The following is a 12,666-nucleotide window of genomic DNA, read 5'->3' on the forward strand; positions in this document are numbered from 1 at the left end:
CTTCAGAGAGCTAGTTCAGCCACAGCAGTGCTTTGAAGCCACACCACAAGCCACACATGCCCAGTTGCATTAACATATGTTGCCTGAGAAGTCTGTAATATGCTCTCAAATAACATTGTCATTTTTCAGGACTGAACCGACGCTCCGCCTCTACAGTAATGCGTTGTCAATAAAAATGGGAGGCAGCGGATCCAAAACCAAAGGAGTCTGGCCTTTTAGCAGCTCAGGAGCTGGAGGAGAAGCTCCCAGTGAGGTCAACAAACAGTGTTTAGCATGTCTACGAGGCTCCAAGAACGCAACACCATTTGTCTTTACAAGGAGAAGGTAAATGTTCAAGTCGAAAAACCTTTAAGATCTGAGAGCTGTTTAGTTTAGTGTGGTCAGTTCTCGGTGGTCTGGGCCATGTGAAGTCATTCTCATGTCAAGAACACGTCATTTTTCACCTCAAAACCAAGAAAAATAAATAAGAAGATATATTTTGTTTATAGAATGACACATTCTTTGCTTAATTCATAATAATATAACTTAATAAATCTTAACTCGAGAAATGGTATTTACAAAAACAACAGTGCATTTCAGTCATTCTTAGTTTGTGAGAAAGTGTGCTCAAATGTAATAATGCCCGAATCATTCATGCATGCATAAATAAATATTCCATTAAAAAAATTAATACAGACTTCACATTTTGTGTACATTTTAAATTCTTAATAATTTCTTGAAATGAGACCTGTATGTGTTTCTGTGATATTCATCCAGCTGCTGTTTGTTGTTGCAGTTCCTTGTATTTCGATGAAGATGGAGATCTGGCTCATGAATTTTACGAGGAGACTGTGGTGACCAGGAACGGCAGAAAGAAAGCTAAACTGAAGAGGATTCAGAAAAATCTTATACCTCAGGTGAGAGATACATGGAAATATTTAGTGCAAATTGACAGGATCAACTCAGGAAATGAATGATTGTAATTTATGATGATTAAGACATTAGATTTGATATGAAACTTGATTTTGCTAGTCAGTAGCACATGAAATGTATCATTTATTATGAAATATTTTTGGTCAGCGTTTCAGTAATAGAAAGACACCACATAAAATCAAATGTGTATCTGCTAAAAATAAGCTTGTAGCCCAAAAAAAATGTTGTCTACAAGCCTTTTTTTTTATTGTATTATTTATTTATCGGTCTCTTATCTAAACATTTATTGATCATATATTTACTTAGATTTTATTTTTTATATTTTCTGTTTTCATTTTAATTTTAGTTAAAGTTTTAGTGCGTTTGTTGTGTTTTTGTCATTTTTATGACTTTGTTTAATGTCTGTATAGTAAACAACTTACACTAAACAAAATGAGAAATGTTAAGCTGAAATAAAATACGTTTTTTAACATCTGTTTTATTTTATTATTTTATTTTCAATAATGAAAATGTGGTTTTTGTTACGACGTTGAAAATTCACAAGTTTTTAGCATTTTGTTTTTTATTTGTTTAAAATAAATAATGAGGATTTATTATAAACATTGTGGAGATTAATAATAATAATTTATAGTCATTATTAATTCATTCAATAGTATGGAATTTTCATCTATGCTATTTATCAGTTTTTGTCCCTGATAATTAAAGTAGTTATCTTGTCAGAACCTCATTATTGGTGCAACACAATGTAGTTGTAATACAACAGAAAAAGATTTAAAAATATTTTTCTAATAAATTATAGTCAATTTTTTTTAAATAATTTATTTTGGGTTGTGAATTGAAAATGCTGTCCCTCTCTCGTATTTAGTTTATTTTGGCTGTGGGTTCTGTAGTTCGCCTGGCACCGGGGATCTGGGTGTGGTAGATGGTGAAATGTCAGAGGTTAAGCTGTTTTCAATGTTTCCTCGCTTCTTTGAAGTTCATCGCTCGGAGGCTTTCACTCCCGTACAGTGGCTTGATCTCCATCGACATGAGATAGACGCTTTATCAGAGCCAGCCAGGCCCTCAAAGTTAGGTTTCATTAGAAACAGATGCCTGTCTCGATGAAAATGACTTCTCTGGGAATTTTTGTCCCACCCATGTGAATGAAATACAGGAAGCTCCAACAGGATGCCATGTCTGCGCACAATCATTGACACTGATAAGAGAGAATAAGCTTGGAGGGTTTAAGAGAGAATGCGTGATGAGACATGTGAAGGTTACAGCGGCCCTCAGGGGCTTCTGCATGTGTGAAAGTACTGTTAAAGGAGCAGATAACCCAAAATTATAATTCTGTAATCGTAAACTCACCCTATAATGCTTCAAATGTATATGACAGGGCCATAAGTAGTGACCATAGACAATTAAGGAGACAAGTCCCACCCCCAATAATTACAAATAGCTAAATTGTCAGTCAAATTAAAGTAGGCAGGGCTAACCGTGAACAGATTGATTCCAGAAAGAGAGAGTTAAAAAGGAAAGTTGCGAAACATTAACTGATAGTAATATCCAAAGATGCAAACTACTCAACTTGTTTTCTCAAACGGCCGTTTTGAATTGAAAATATGGTTTCATTTATGTGATTCATGTAATGTGATGAAACAAGAAACGTATGCGTTTCCTACATATTAGGCATTGCAAACCAAAAAGTGCATGTGTGGATATTTTAAAGCAGCACTATGTAACTTTTTCTGTGTTCAATATTGGCAAAATGTATAAAATGAGCGAGTACATCATGAATTCATCTTCCAAACCGCGTTTTTGTCTTATTCCGAATCACTACGGTACACTTATAATAAGTACTTATATTTGGACTATTGTAGCCTGGTCGGGTCGTCACCGCTGCGGAGTAACACATACCTGCGTGAATCGCCATAGACATAAACTTAGAGAAGTAGACCCGGTTGGAATGTTCTTCCGCGGGATGTGTGCAGTTCTGTTTATTAGAGCGACAAAAGTTACATAGTGCTGCTTTAAAATATTAGCCTACTTCTCAACTATTTATATACAATGGTAAAGGAAATTCTATGTCTAATTCTAGTTGGGAAGTAGGTTAATCATTTAAAAAAATGTGTGTGTGCATGCATATATATATATATATATATACATATATATATATTGGTATATGATAAAGCTCTTCCTGTTCGCTTGTTGATCTGAATGATGAATGATCTTAAGGAAAGGCATTTTTCAAAAATATTCTATCTGATAAAGCTGCCGGTTGACCTTTGACCTGAGGGTGTGCTGTGGGAGTGTCTTATAGGAGTAGAGATGGAGTGATAATACAGGGGAACCGCTGTCTCTGATCTCTCCTAGCGCTCGAGGATGTGAGTTTGCCATTTTTGGGAGGCGGGAGTGATGGGTGTGTGTGTGTGTCCACTGTCCAGTTCCTCTCATATTGTTAAAGCTTCCTGGCGCTGCCTAGTTGGAAGAAACAGTGATGTAAAACCCCAAGAACGGGGAGAAAAGGAAAAGGCCCGAGGAAGGAAGTGGCCCTCTCTCTTTCATGAACACACACATGCACTGACAGAGGCGACACACGAGTCAGCAGAATATGCAGGAACGGCGGGCGGAACAGGATCTCTGCAGGTTATTGTCAGAAAGGAACCACTTGAAAGCCACCCAGTGCTACTCTGATTTCATATTCATCATGTGCATCCTCAAACGTCAGAAAAGTTTCAATGAATCCATACTATTATTGCTCACCCAGTTTTATAGACAAAACCTAATATGGCTAAATATTCAAATGAATTTAACCTTACATTCATATTACAGTTATGTGATGGAAGAGAAATTGAAATATAAAATTAATTCATTCAAAATAAACTTAATGAAACAAAACTAGCTTAAAGGGTAAAGAGTTTATATTATTATTTATTTTAAAACAAAGTTTATTAAAAAAATTACTAAAAAATATCACTTTTTATTTTTAGAATAATTATGTATGTCCAAAGCATTACCTTATTTATTTATATATTTATCTATTTGGTGTTAGCAGTGAGCTTGTTCTTTTGGACTTTTGGACCTTTTTTGTTTTTATTACCCCCTCACTTTAAAAATAAATAAATAACTTTATTTCTTTTACTGTTTTATTTAATTTTTTTACGTAATTGTATAGTGTTTAATATTTAGGTTTGAAGGAAAAAAGTGCATGTATAATGTTAACGTTTATTTTATAAACGTGATTTTTTTAGTTTTTCTTTCTTTTTACTGTTTTATTACTTAATAGCTAAATATTTGTATAATATTTAATATTTAGATTTCAACGAATATACGTTAATGTTGATTCAATGAAAACGTTCCTTATAAATGATTGATTTTGCAGTTGTTTATCTTATTTGTAGTTTTGTTATTATGTACATGATTAAAGTTTTAAAGTTTCATATTTAGATCTGAATGAAAATGTGCATGTATAATATTTTTTGGACCCGCAATGATCACGTTATAGGCCTATCATTTGCATAAAGGAAACCACGCCCCCTGCACCGAATCAATGAAACTTATGAAAGCGGCGCTTTGAAGTTGTTGCTGTGCCGCAAAGATAAAAGCGTCTCGGATGAAGAATGTGAGAAGATTGACAGATCAGACCTCACGCGACATCAGTCCGCCTGATCTCAAGTCTTTATGAACGGAGCAACACTCTCTCTGTAGGAGACAACAGGCGACGTGGTTACAGCAATGCTTTACATCGCAACCACAGGATCGAGTTATTTATCTGGGAATTAATTTTTAATGTCAAAGGTGAGTTGTTTCCATGAAAAAGTTGTTTTGTTGCTATATGAATGATTTGAACAGGCTGATGTTGGTTTTTAATTGTATTAAACACTCACAAAAAGTTTATGGGACTACGCTGGTAGCCTATGGTACTACCACGATACTTTGAAGTTGCATATAAATACCGTGAATTTCAGGACCATGGTATTTAAAGTATTGTAGTTTTACAATTTATTGCTCAGATGTTGATCTTTAATAGCGCTGGAAATTGAATGGGGTTCTCAGTAATGTTTTATTTAAACATCATCAAACAGTTCAATAGGAGAAACAGACATAAATGTCAAATGTCAACAAAGAGTAAGAATATTATTAAGCTATAAGATAATGTTGAGAGGAATTATATCTCATATAATATCTTATATCTCATCTGATGAGCAGGAGATTTAAGCTAAATTTCATTTAATCCTATTACTGTATGAGATATAATTGATATCAAGGAAGTTTGGTCATTTTTGCTTTTACTGTCCCATGGGTCAGTGAGATCCGTGTCTGATCAGCTCATTCTGCCTTCAGCTGGAATATCATCATACAATTGATAGAAAGACACATGATTGTGTACAAGTTTTGCTTTTATGTAAACAATGTTACATAAGAATAGCATTTAACATTTCTTTAAAAACAGATTAGAGCTTCCTGCAAATGTTTATGTGCATAATAAAATAATATAATTTATTATTACAATTAATTATTTTTCCATATATTAAATATTTATTTAATTTTATAATATTTGATATAATGATAAATTCAATAAGTGGGGAATAACTATATATTTGTTATATAATTTTATAATATTAACCAACTTAATTTCAAATAAAAACTCACTTCCAAGTCGTAATATCTTTGATTCATTAATCTGGGAATGATTGTTATTTTTAATGTCAAAGGTGAGATATTTCATGAAAGTTTTTTTTTTTTTCTTCATGATTGTTGCTCTGTGGATAATGTGAACAGGATGATGTTGGTTTTTAAGTGTTTTAAACACTTTTACACTCCCAAAACGTTCCATGGCACATTGGTGCCACAATAACACTTGAATTTGTTATTATTATTACATAATTTTAGAATATTAACCAACTTTGTTTCAAATAAGAACTTACCTCCAAGTAATAATATCATTGATTTGAATTATTATTTTTAATGTCAAAGGTGAGTTATTTCCTCCAAGTCATGTGTTGTTGATTTAAAACTGACTGTCGTATTACATTTGCTTCAGTAATTATGTTTCCTCAGTGAAAGATTTGTGCATTCTTGTTTCCTTTCTGAATGAACACTGATACCAGAAAGATATCAGATATCAAAAATATGCTCCTAATGGATTGTAATACACAATATGTTTTTTTGTTTTATTTCAGCAGAAGTGAAGGCCCATATTGTGAATGACTGAAGTCATGGCTTACTGGATCCAGCTTCATTGGAGATTCTGGTTATTGGTTCCACTGGCTCTGGATCATCTTGCTCTTTCTGAAGATCTGAAGCCCACCAGATGGCCTCTTTACCCTCAGAAGCCTGTGGTTCTGGTCTGGAATGCCCCAACAGAAGACTGCAGGCCTCGGCACAACGTCCACCTCCAGCTCGATCAGTTTCAGATCGTGGCCTCTCCGAATGAAGGCTTCACCAAGCAGAACCTCACCATGTTCTACAAAGACCGACTGGGCCTGTATCCACACTTTCAGGATGGAGTGGCTGTCAACGGTGGACTACCGCAGATCGCCAGCCTCACGCACCACCAAGAGAAGATGCCGGAGGGGATCGCGAAGTACATTCGCGACCCGTCTGCGCGAGGCCTGGCCGTGATCGACTGGGAGGAATGGCGTCCGATTTGGATACGGAATTGGGACGCCAAAATAATTTACAAGAGCCAGTCACAGCTCTTAGTGGCCCAGAAAAACCCAGGCCGGACTCAAACCCAGATAAACAAAGTAGCCCAGCAGGAGTTTGAGATGTCCAGCCGTAAATTCATGCTGGAGACGTTACGGCTGGCCAAAAGCTTGCGTCCAAACCAGCTTTGGGGCTTCTACCTCTTTCCTGACTGCTATAACCACGACTATCGTCGCAGTCTGGAGAACTACACGGGACGCTGCCCGGATGTGGAGGTGGCCAGGAACGACCAGCTGAAGTGGCTGTGGACTGAATGCACGGCTCTGTTTCCATCCATATACATGAAGTCCGTGTTGCGTTCGACATCCTCCGCTCGCCAGTTCGTCCGAAACCGGGTGAAGGAGGGAATGAGATTGGCATCGGTGGGAGAGGGATTGGCACGTCCTGTTTTTGTCTACAGCCGCCCTACATATGACGATGAGCTGGAACTGCTGACAGAGGTGGGTTTGTAGAAATGCGCTTGATATGCAGTAACAAAAAACACAATTTCAACTTATTGGCATTTAGCTAAGCTCCGCCCCTCTTAGTTACAGTTGGTAACTCAGACAAGCGTTACAGAACTTCATATAGGAATGAACTGAAGATTCTGCAAAATTCTGCAGAACCACCAAAAGTGGTAAACATTTATTGCATGTTATTCTTATGTAGGCTAGAATTAAGTGCAGCATTGCAAAGCATATTTATTAGGCAATTTTCTTTAATTTACTCTTTAATAAACTTCTACGATGAAAACACATGTCAGATTATCTGAGAATTTAAGATACATTTTTCCATTTCCTCTTCATTTAATTCCATTACTGATTTTTGTGAAGAGTGTGATCGTAGAACCACTAAAAATGGTACAATTTGTTGGATATTACCCTTAATATTATACTAATAATCCGAGTCAGTGTGAAAATGAAAGAACATTAAATTAGTAATCTTAATTTTTGATTTCTGACTTTGCAGATTAAAATATCATTGCAGATTAAAGTTAAGATGACATCTTGTCAAATTTGAGCATTGTTTGAGACTTTTGTGATGGAGAAATCTTAATTTAATCCCAATACTTAATGAATGAACTGAAGATTTGTTCAGTTATTTATTTATTACTATATGTGTAGGATGGAATTGAATGTTTTAGTATTTGTAGCTTTTAAAATTAAATTAAATTACTCTTTTAAGTAGCTTTATGTATGGCTTTTAATAATCTGAATCAATATGCAAACGAACTAACATTAAATGAGTAATTTTACATTTATAAATACATTTATTTAGCTAAATGTATTACTTTTACAATAATTACTATCCATGTAAAAATATTTATATGTAATACTATCTACCTATAATATTTTACATTTAGTATTTACATTTATTTAAATGTAGGGGGTTTTATTGATGTTCTAAAATGTTCAGAGTTTTGTAAAACTGTATGGGAACAACATTTTACCATAGTTTTAGATCATGTCTGTGAAAGTACATTTAAAGCTATCCAAAGATACAGATTCTCCATAGATTTATAGCAAAATAGTATTGTGGATGGCGACGGTTGCTAAGGTAGCAAAGCCTTGTAACATTTGTAAGGCAGGGCTTAGCAAACAGACAATAAAATATATGTAAATCGCTCCATATGACCCACAGCTAAACTTTGACATGTAACAGAATGTGCGGAAATGAAGGTTGACCTTAAAGGACGAAATATTCCATTCAGCAGTCAGTGACTCTCCAGTCTGTTTGTTCAAAGGCCAGAGATGTTTTCTGAGTGTCTGCAAATAAGTCTTCTATTGTGTATATTAGAGAAGTTCACATGCATAACTGTGTTTTTGTCCCCATAAAGATCTTTAGATCTTTAAAACAATATATATTCATAAAGATTTTAAGTGTATAGGACTCAAAGGTGAACAGTTTTTTTTTTTTTAGATTTATTTTTGGCATTTTTTGCCTTTATTATGATAGGACAGTGTAGAGGAGACAGGAAGTGAAAGATCGGGAAAGGTCCTTGAGCCTCGAACTCGGGACACCCGTAACGCAACAGTGTCACATGTCCGCGCACTGCCCAATAGGCTATCTGTGCCATTTTTTTTGTAAAAATACTTTCTTTTATCCCAGTTCTAACTACATGATTCATCCAGAAATGTGAATCAGTGGTGTTTTCATAACATTGCTGTGTTTATTCAACCATCCCTGCAATTTTAGTGAAGATTAAAGTGAGTGTATGTGGTCTTTGTGTGGTTTATCACAAAACCTTTCCTTACATAACCATCATCTCGGTGGCCTGTTGCATGAAGCTAGCTGAACAAGCTCAGAGTTTCAGAGTAGGTTTAGAGTTGACGAAATCAAACAAATCCAGCGGGGGAGTGGCTTCATTGCATCAGATATATGTCACTTTGCTCACAGCTGATTGGTCCAGTTTGGGTTTGCTATATCTAAACCAGAATAAAACCTGCTCAGGAGCAGGGTAGTAGCCTTGTAGCTTAAGTTACCATGGTGACGAAAACCAACCCACCTTCTTGAGCCCGAAAACTCAGAGTTTGCTCAAACTAAATGCAAACTTTCCTGGGTAAAAACCAAAACTGGCTTTGTGCAACAGGCCTCTGCGCTTTATCTTTGTTTATGTGTATGTGTGTGTGTGTGTGCAGGAGAACAGGAAGGGTGCTGGTCACACTTACAGTGCCACCACCCACCACACCACACCAGCTGATTTCCTACTTTATTTCCACTGTTTAAGTTGCCGTTACAAAAATTTCCCCATTCAATATGTGTGACCTTAACACACAGCTTTCAAAATGAGCTAAATTAACTAATAAACTGTTTGTTTTCGTAGAAAATTTGTTAAAAAAAAAAAATCAAGAACCAATCACTGATTCCTTTATTTGTGTCTGCGCAGATGGATTTGGTGTCCACCATTGGAGAAAGTGTGGCTCTGGGTGCAGCTGGTATCGTTTTCTGGGGTGAAGCTGCTTATGCCAGCAGCAACGTAAGCATTCACACTCCACATTATATCAGAAATAGTGCTTGTTAAGGGGTGTCTATTGATGCTAGTTCTAATAATAATAATAATTATTGGTGCTTCTATTGATCATATTAACCATATAAAGCCTACTGTATCATTATATTTGATGCACAAATTTCTAAGGCCTCTAGTTTAAATGATCAGCCTGATCAAAACTGTTATACACAATCTAGTACATGGCGCCTGATTGATAGTTTATACTTTTTGTAGCAATTGTTTAGTTTAATTGTACAAACGTCCACCTTTAACTCATGCTTCATGTGTCTGTTTGCTGTGAAATCTTTACGGATTTTTATAAAGTAAATGTAATAATGATTTATGTTGTTGTTAGTAGTATTTCTAGATGAACATTAACTGGACTGAAGCGACTTAGATTTACTTGATTATCTGTACATATTTGCACTGCAATATGTTTTAAAACCACAGAGCTTTGATCAAAAAACTATGCATTTAAATATCATCGTACTAAGACATTTTTGGGAGATATTAAGTGACGGCTTATATTTATGTGCAAACTGCTATACTTTAATAACATTCTCACTGATTTACTTAAGCTATCAAAACTTCATCTTACTTTTTGACCTTATAAATAACAACGTCTGAACATTTGTTTTGTTCCATTTATAACAAAACAAAAAAAAGACTTTTTTGACTATTATTTCATGTCAGGCATTTAAAAATCACCTTAGCAACAGCATAGCAACATACTAAAGTGCCTACAACACTCTAGCAACTGCCTGCTATCCACTTAAAATTATTTCAATAAATGTAAAACTAGTTTTACTTGATATAATTTCCTTCTCTTTATCTGGTTCATCATTCAGGCCATTTGTTCCAGTTTGAACCAGTACTTGCGGGGTCCTCTGGGCCGTTACCTCCTCAACGTCTCCACAGCAGCCGAGCAGTGCAGTGGCTTCCTGTGCAGTTCCCACGGCCGCTGTCTGCGCAGACATCCGGACACGGACACGTATCTGCATCTTGACCCACAGACGCACACGATAGTAGGCCAGGGGAGTGAACTGCGCGTGAAGGGAGACATGAGCGTGGAAGAGCAGCGGCGGATGAGCGAAGACTTCCAGTGCCAGTGTTTTAGCGGATATCAGGGCGAGAGGTGTGATCTCGAGGACCCTCTTCAGCAGCGAGGAGACGGACATGCATTGAAAGCATTATGGATTTACCTTCTCACTCCATTGCTGCTGCATTTACTGACCTGAGCACACGGCATAGACACTTGAACTTGTTTTCTTGCTTATGAAATGTTTGGCTGGTCAGTGCGCTCCAAATGCTGTTGTGAAAAGGTCCTTCGCTTTCATGAAGTCATGTGGGTGAGCTTGAAATCAAAAATTACATGTATAAACAGGAAACTCAGAGTTCCTTGGAGTTTAAATAAGCACTTTTGTTTGTTGTCACACGTTACTCACACAACATTTGAGCCAGATGTAGGATATTGTGCAACAAGAAAATCTAATGAAGATTTATGACTAACTGAGGAGTGGATTCATTCAAAAGAAGTCACTGTTAAAACAGTTTGAACCGGTGCACATTTGGTTTTCAGTGGCTGTCTTGGTTTGAGTGTAGATTTGAGATGTGACTATAAAGATGTTGGTTATCTAACACTACAGTATAGGCTGCAAACGTCATATGTAGTTAAGCAAATACACATGTATGATTTGAATAGGATCTGAGTCTTAAAGGAACAGTTCAGCCTAAAATGGAAATTGTCATTATTTACTCAATATTACATCCTTTATATTTAAGTCTTTTCCTGAATGACTTCAGAAGACTTGGAATATAGTACATGAGCTGTGTGAACCACTTTTAATAGTTGTTAAAGGAATAGTTCACAAAAAAAAAAGAAAATTTGCTGAAAATGTGCTTACTGTCAGGCCATCCAAGATGTAGATGAATTTGTTTCCTTATCAGAGCAGGTTTGGACAAATGTAGCATTATATCACTTGCTCGCCAAAGGATGCTTTGCAGTCAATGGGTGCCGTCAGAGAGTCCAAACAGCTGATCACAATCACAAAAAACATCACAATAATCCGCGAGTAATCCACACCACTCCAGTCCATAAATTCATGTCTTGTGAAGCCAAAAGCTGCGTGTTTGTAAGAAACAAACCAATCACTAAGGTGTTTTAACTTTGAACTGTGCTTCTTTTGATCTATGCATATTTCTCTCCTGATTCAGGACTCGTATTTTACCCAGAAGCAACAGTTTGAAGTTCCAACGAATCCATCAAGATGTTTTTATCACAAACTAACTTGGTTAAAGGTTGTTGATTATTTACACTACTTGTAAATTATTGTTTTTGTCAGCTGTTTGGACTCTCATTCTGACGGCACCCATCCATTGATGAATAAGTGATGTAATGATAATTTTCTTAAAATCTGTTCTGGTGAAGAAACAAACTCATTTACATCTTGGATGGTTTGAGGGCGAGTACATTTAAAGCAAATTTTCATTTTTGGGTGAACTATTCCTTTAAAATGAGACTACTAGTGCTGGAAATGTGGATGCATGTCATGCAATGTCGCTTATGCTGCCTGACCTGAGTTTGAATCTGGCTTGTGTGTCATTTCCTGATCACAACCCCCGTTTCCCATCCTGTCCTGTTCTATAAAGACAAAAACCCCTAAATAAATAACTAAAGAAGATACTACTAAAGAACTGACAGTTATTTATATCCTGTTATTTAAAAAGTATTTAGCAACTTTGGACTGTATCCTCTTTATTACTGTTTCATGGACTAATTTAACTGTTGCGAAATCATCTTATATTTTTATGCACATTTTTTGCTTTGTTCAGCGTCTCTGCCAGTGTTGTAACAGTGATTATGTTATGAGAGTTATGAGACAGCGCTTATATTCATATGTGAAAAAGGCACTGGACTGTGAGAGAAGGATTTGCATTATATCTTTAAATTGCCAACACAATTGTGACATTATTTTGAATGAGATTTTCTGAAATTGTGATGCATAGAGAAACCATTTTATATTTGATTGAAATGATTTCTGCATTTGATTAAAAAAATTGACTGGTAATATTGTGCATTCATTTTTGTTCTTTTCTTT

The 12,666-nt window shown here is 35.9% G+C and overlaps 2 protein-coding genes across 4 annotated transcripts in view; both read left to right on the plus strand.

Moving 5' to 3' along the window:
• Positions 1 to 1,948, plus strand: part of LOC107666001 (tumor suppressor candidate 2-like) — a 2,857-nt gene extending 909 nt beyond the window's left edge. Inside the window, exons 2-4 of the mRNA XM_016457091.1 lie at positions 130 to 324; positions 776 to 896; positions 1,889 to 1,948. Of these exons, the coding sequence (XP_016312577.1) occupies positions 176 to 324; positions 776 to 896; positions 1,889 to 1,948 (330 nt within the window). The 5' untranslated portion in view covers positions 130 to 175. The remainder of the gene's footprint in view (positions 1 to 129; positions 325 to 775; positions 897 to 1,888) is intronic.
• A 2,470-nt stretch (positions 1,949 to 4,418) lies between these two features.
• hyal2a (hyaluronidase 2a) lies at positions 4,419 to 11,584 on the plus strand. 3 transcript variants are annotated; one of them, XM_016457355.1, is made up of 4 exons: positions 4,419 to 4,689; positions 6,064 to 7,040; positions 9,467 to 9,556; positions 10,417 to 11,584. In XM_016457355.1, the coding sequence occupies exons 2-4, from the start codon at positions 6,099 to 6,101 to the stop codon at positions 10,804 to 10,806; spliced, it is 1,422 nt and encodes a 473-aa protein (XP_016312841.1). In that variant the 5' UTR covers positions 4,419 to 4,689; positions 6,064 to 6,098; the 3' UTR covers positions 10,807 to 11,584. The 3 variants fall into 3 exon arrangements, with proteins under 3 accessions (XP_016312841.1, XP_016312842.1, XP_016312843.1); XM_016457356.1 differs by having other exon boundaries at positions 6,075 to 7,040; XM_016457357.1 differs by having other exon boundaries at positions 6,078 to 7,040.
• The last annotated feature ends 1,082 nt before the right edge of the window (positions 11,585 to 12,666 follow it).

Source organism: Sinocyclocheilus anshuiensis, unplaced genomic scaffold, assembly GCF_001515605.1.
Source record: "Sinocyclocheilus anshuiensis isolate Anshui unplaced genomic scaffold, SAMN03320099.WGS_v1.1 scaffold447, whole genome shotgun sequence".
NCBI classification, from domain to species: Eukaryota; Metazoa; Chordata; class Actinopteri; order Cypriniformes; family Cyprinidae; genus Sinocyclocheilus; species Sinocyclocheilus anshuiensis.

Coding starts and splice junctions, on each gene's coding strand:
- hyal2a (XM_016457355.1), top strand. CDS start 6,099: ATGACTGAAGTCATGGCTTACTGGATCCAGCTTCATTGGAGATTCTGG. Junction 7,041..9,466: donor AGCTGGAACTGCTGACAGAG/GTGGGTTTGTAG, acceptor GTGTCTGCGCAG/ATGGATTTGGTGTCCACCAT. Junction 9,557..10,416: donor CTGCTTATGCCAGCAGCAAC/GTAAGCATTCAC, acceptor TTCATCATTCAG/GCCATTTGTTCCAGTTTGAA.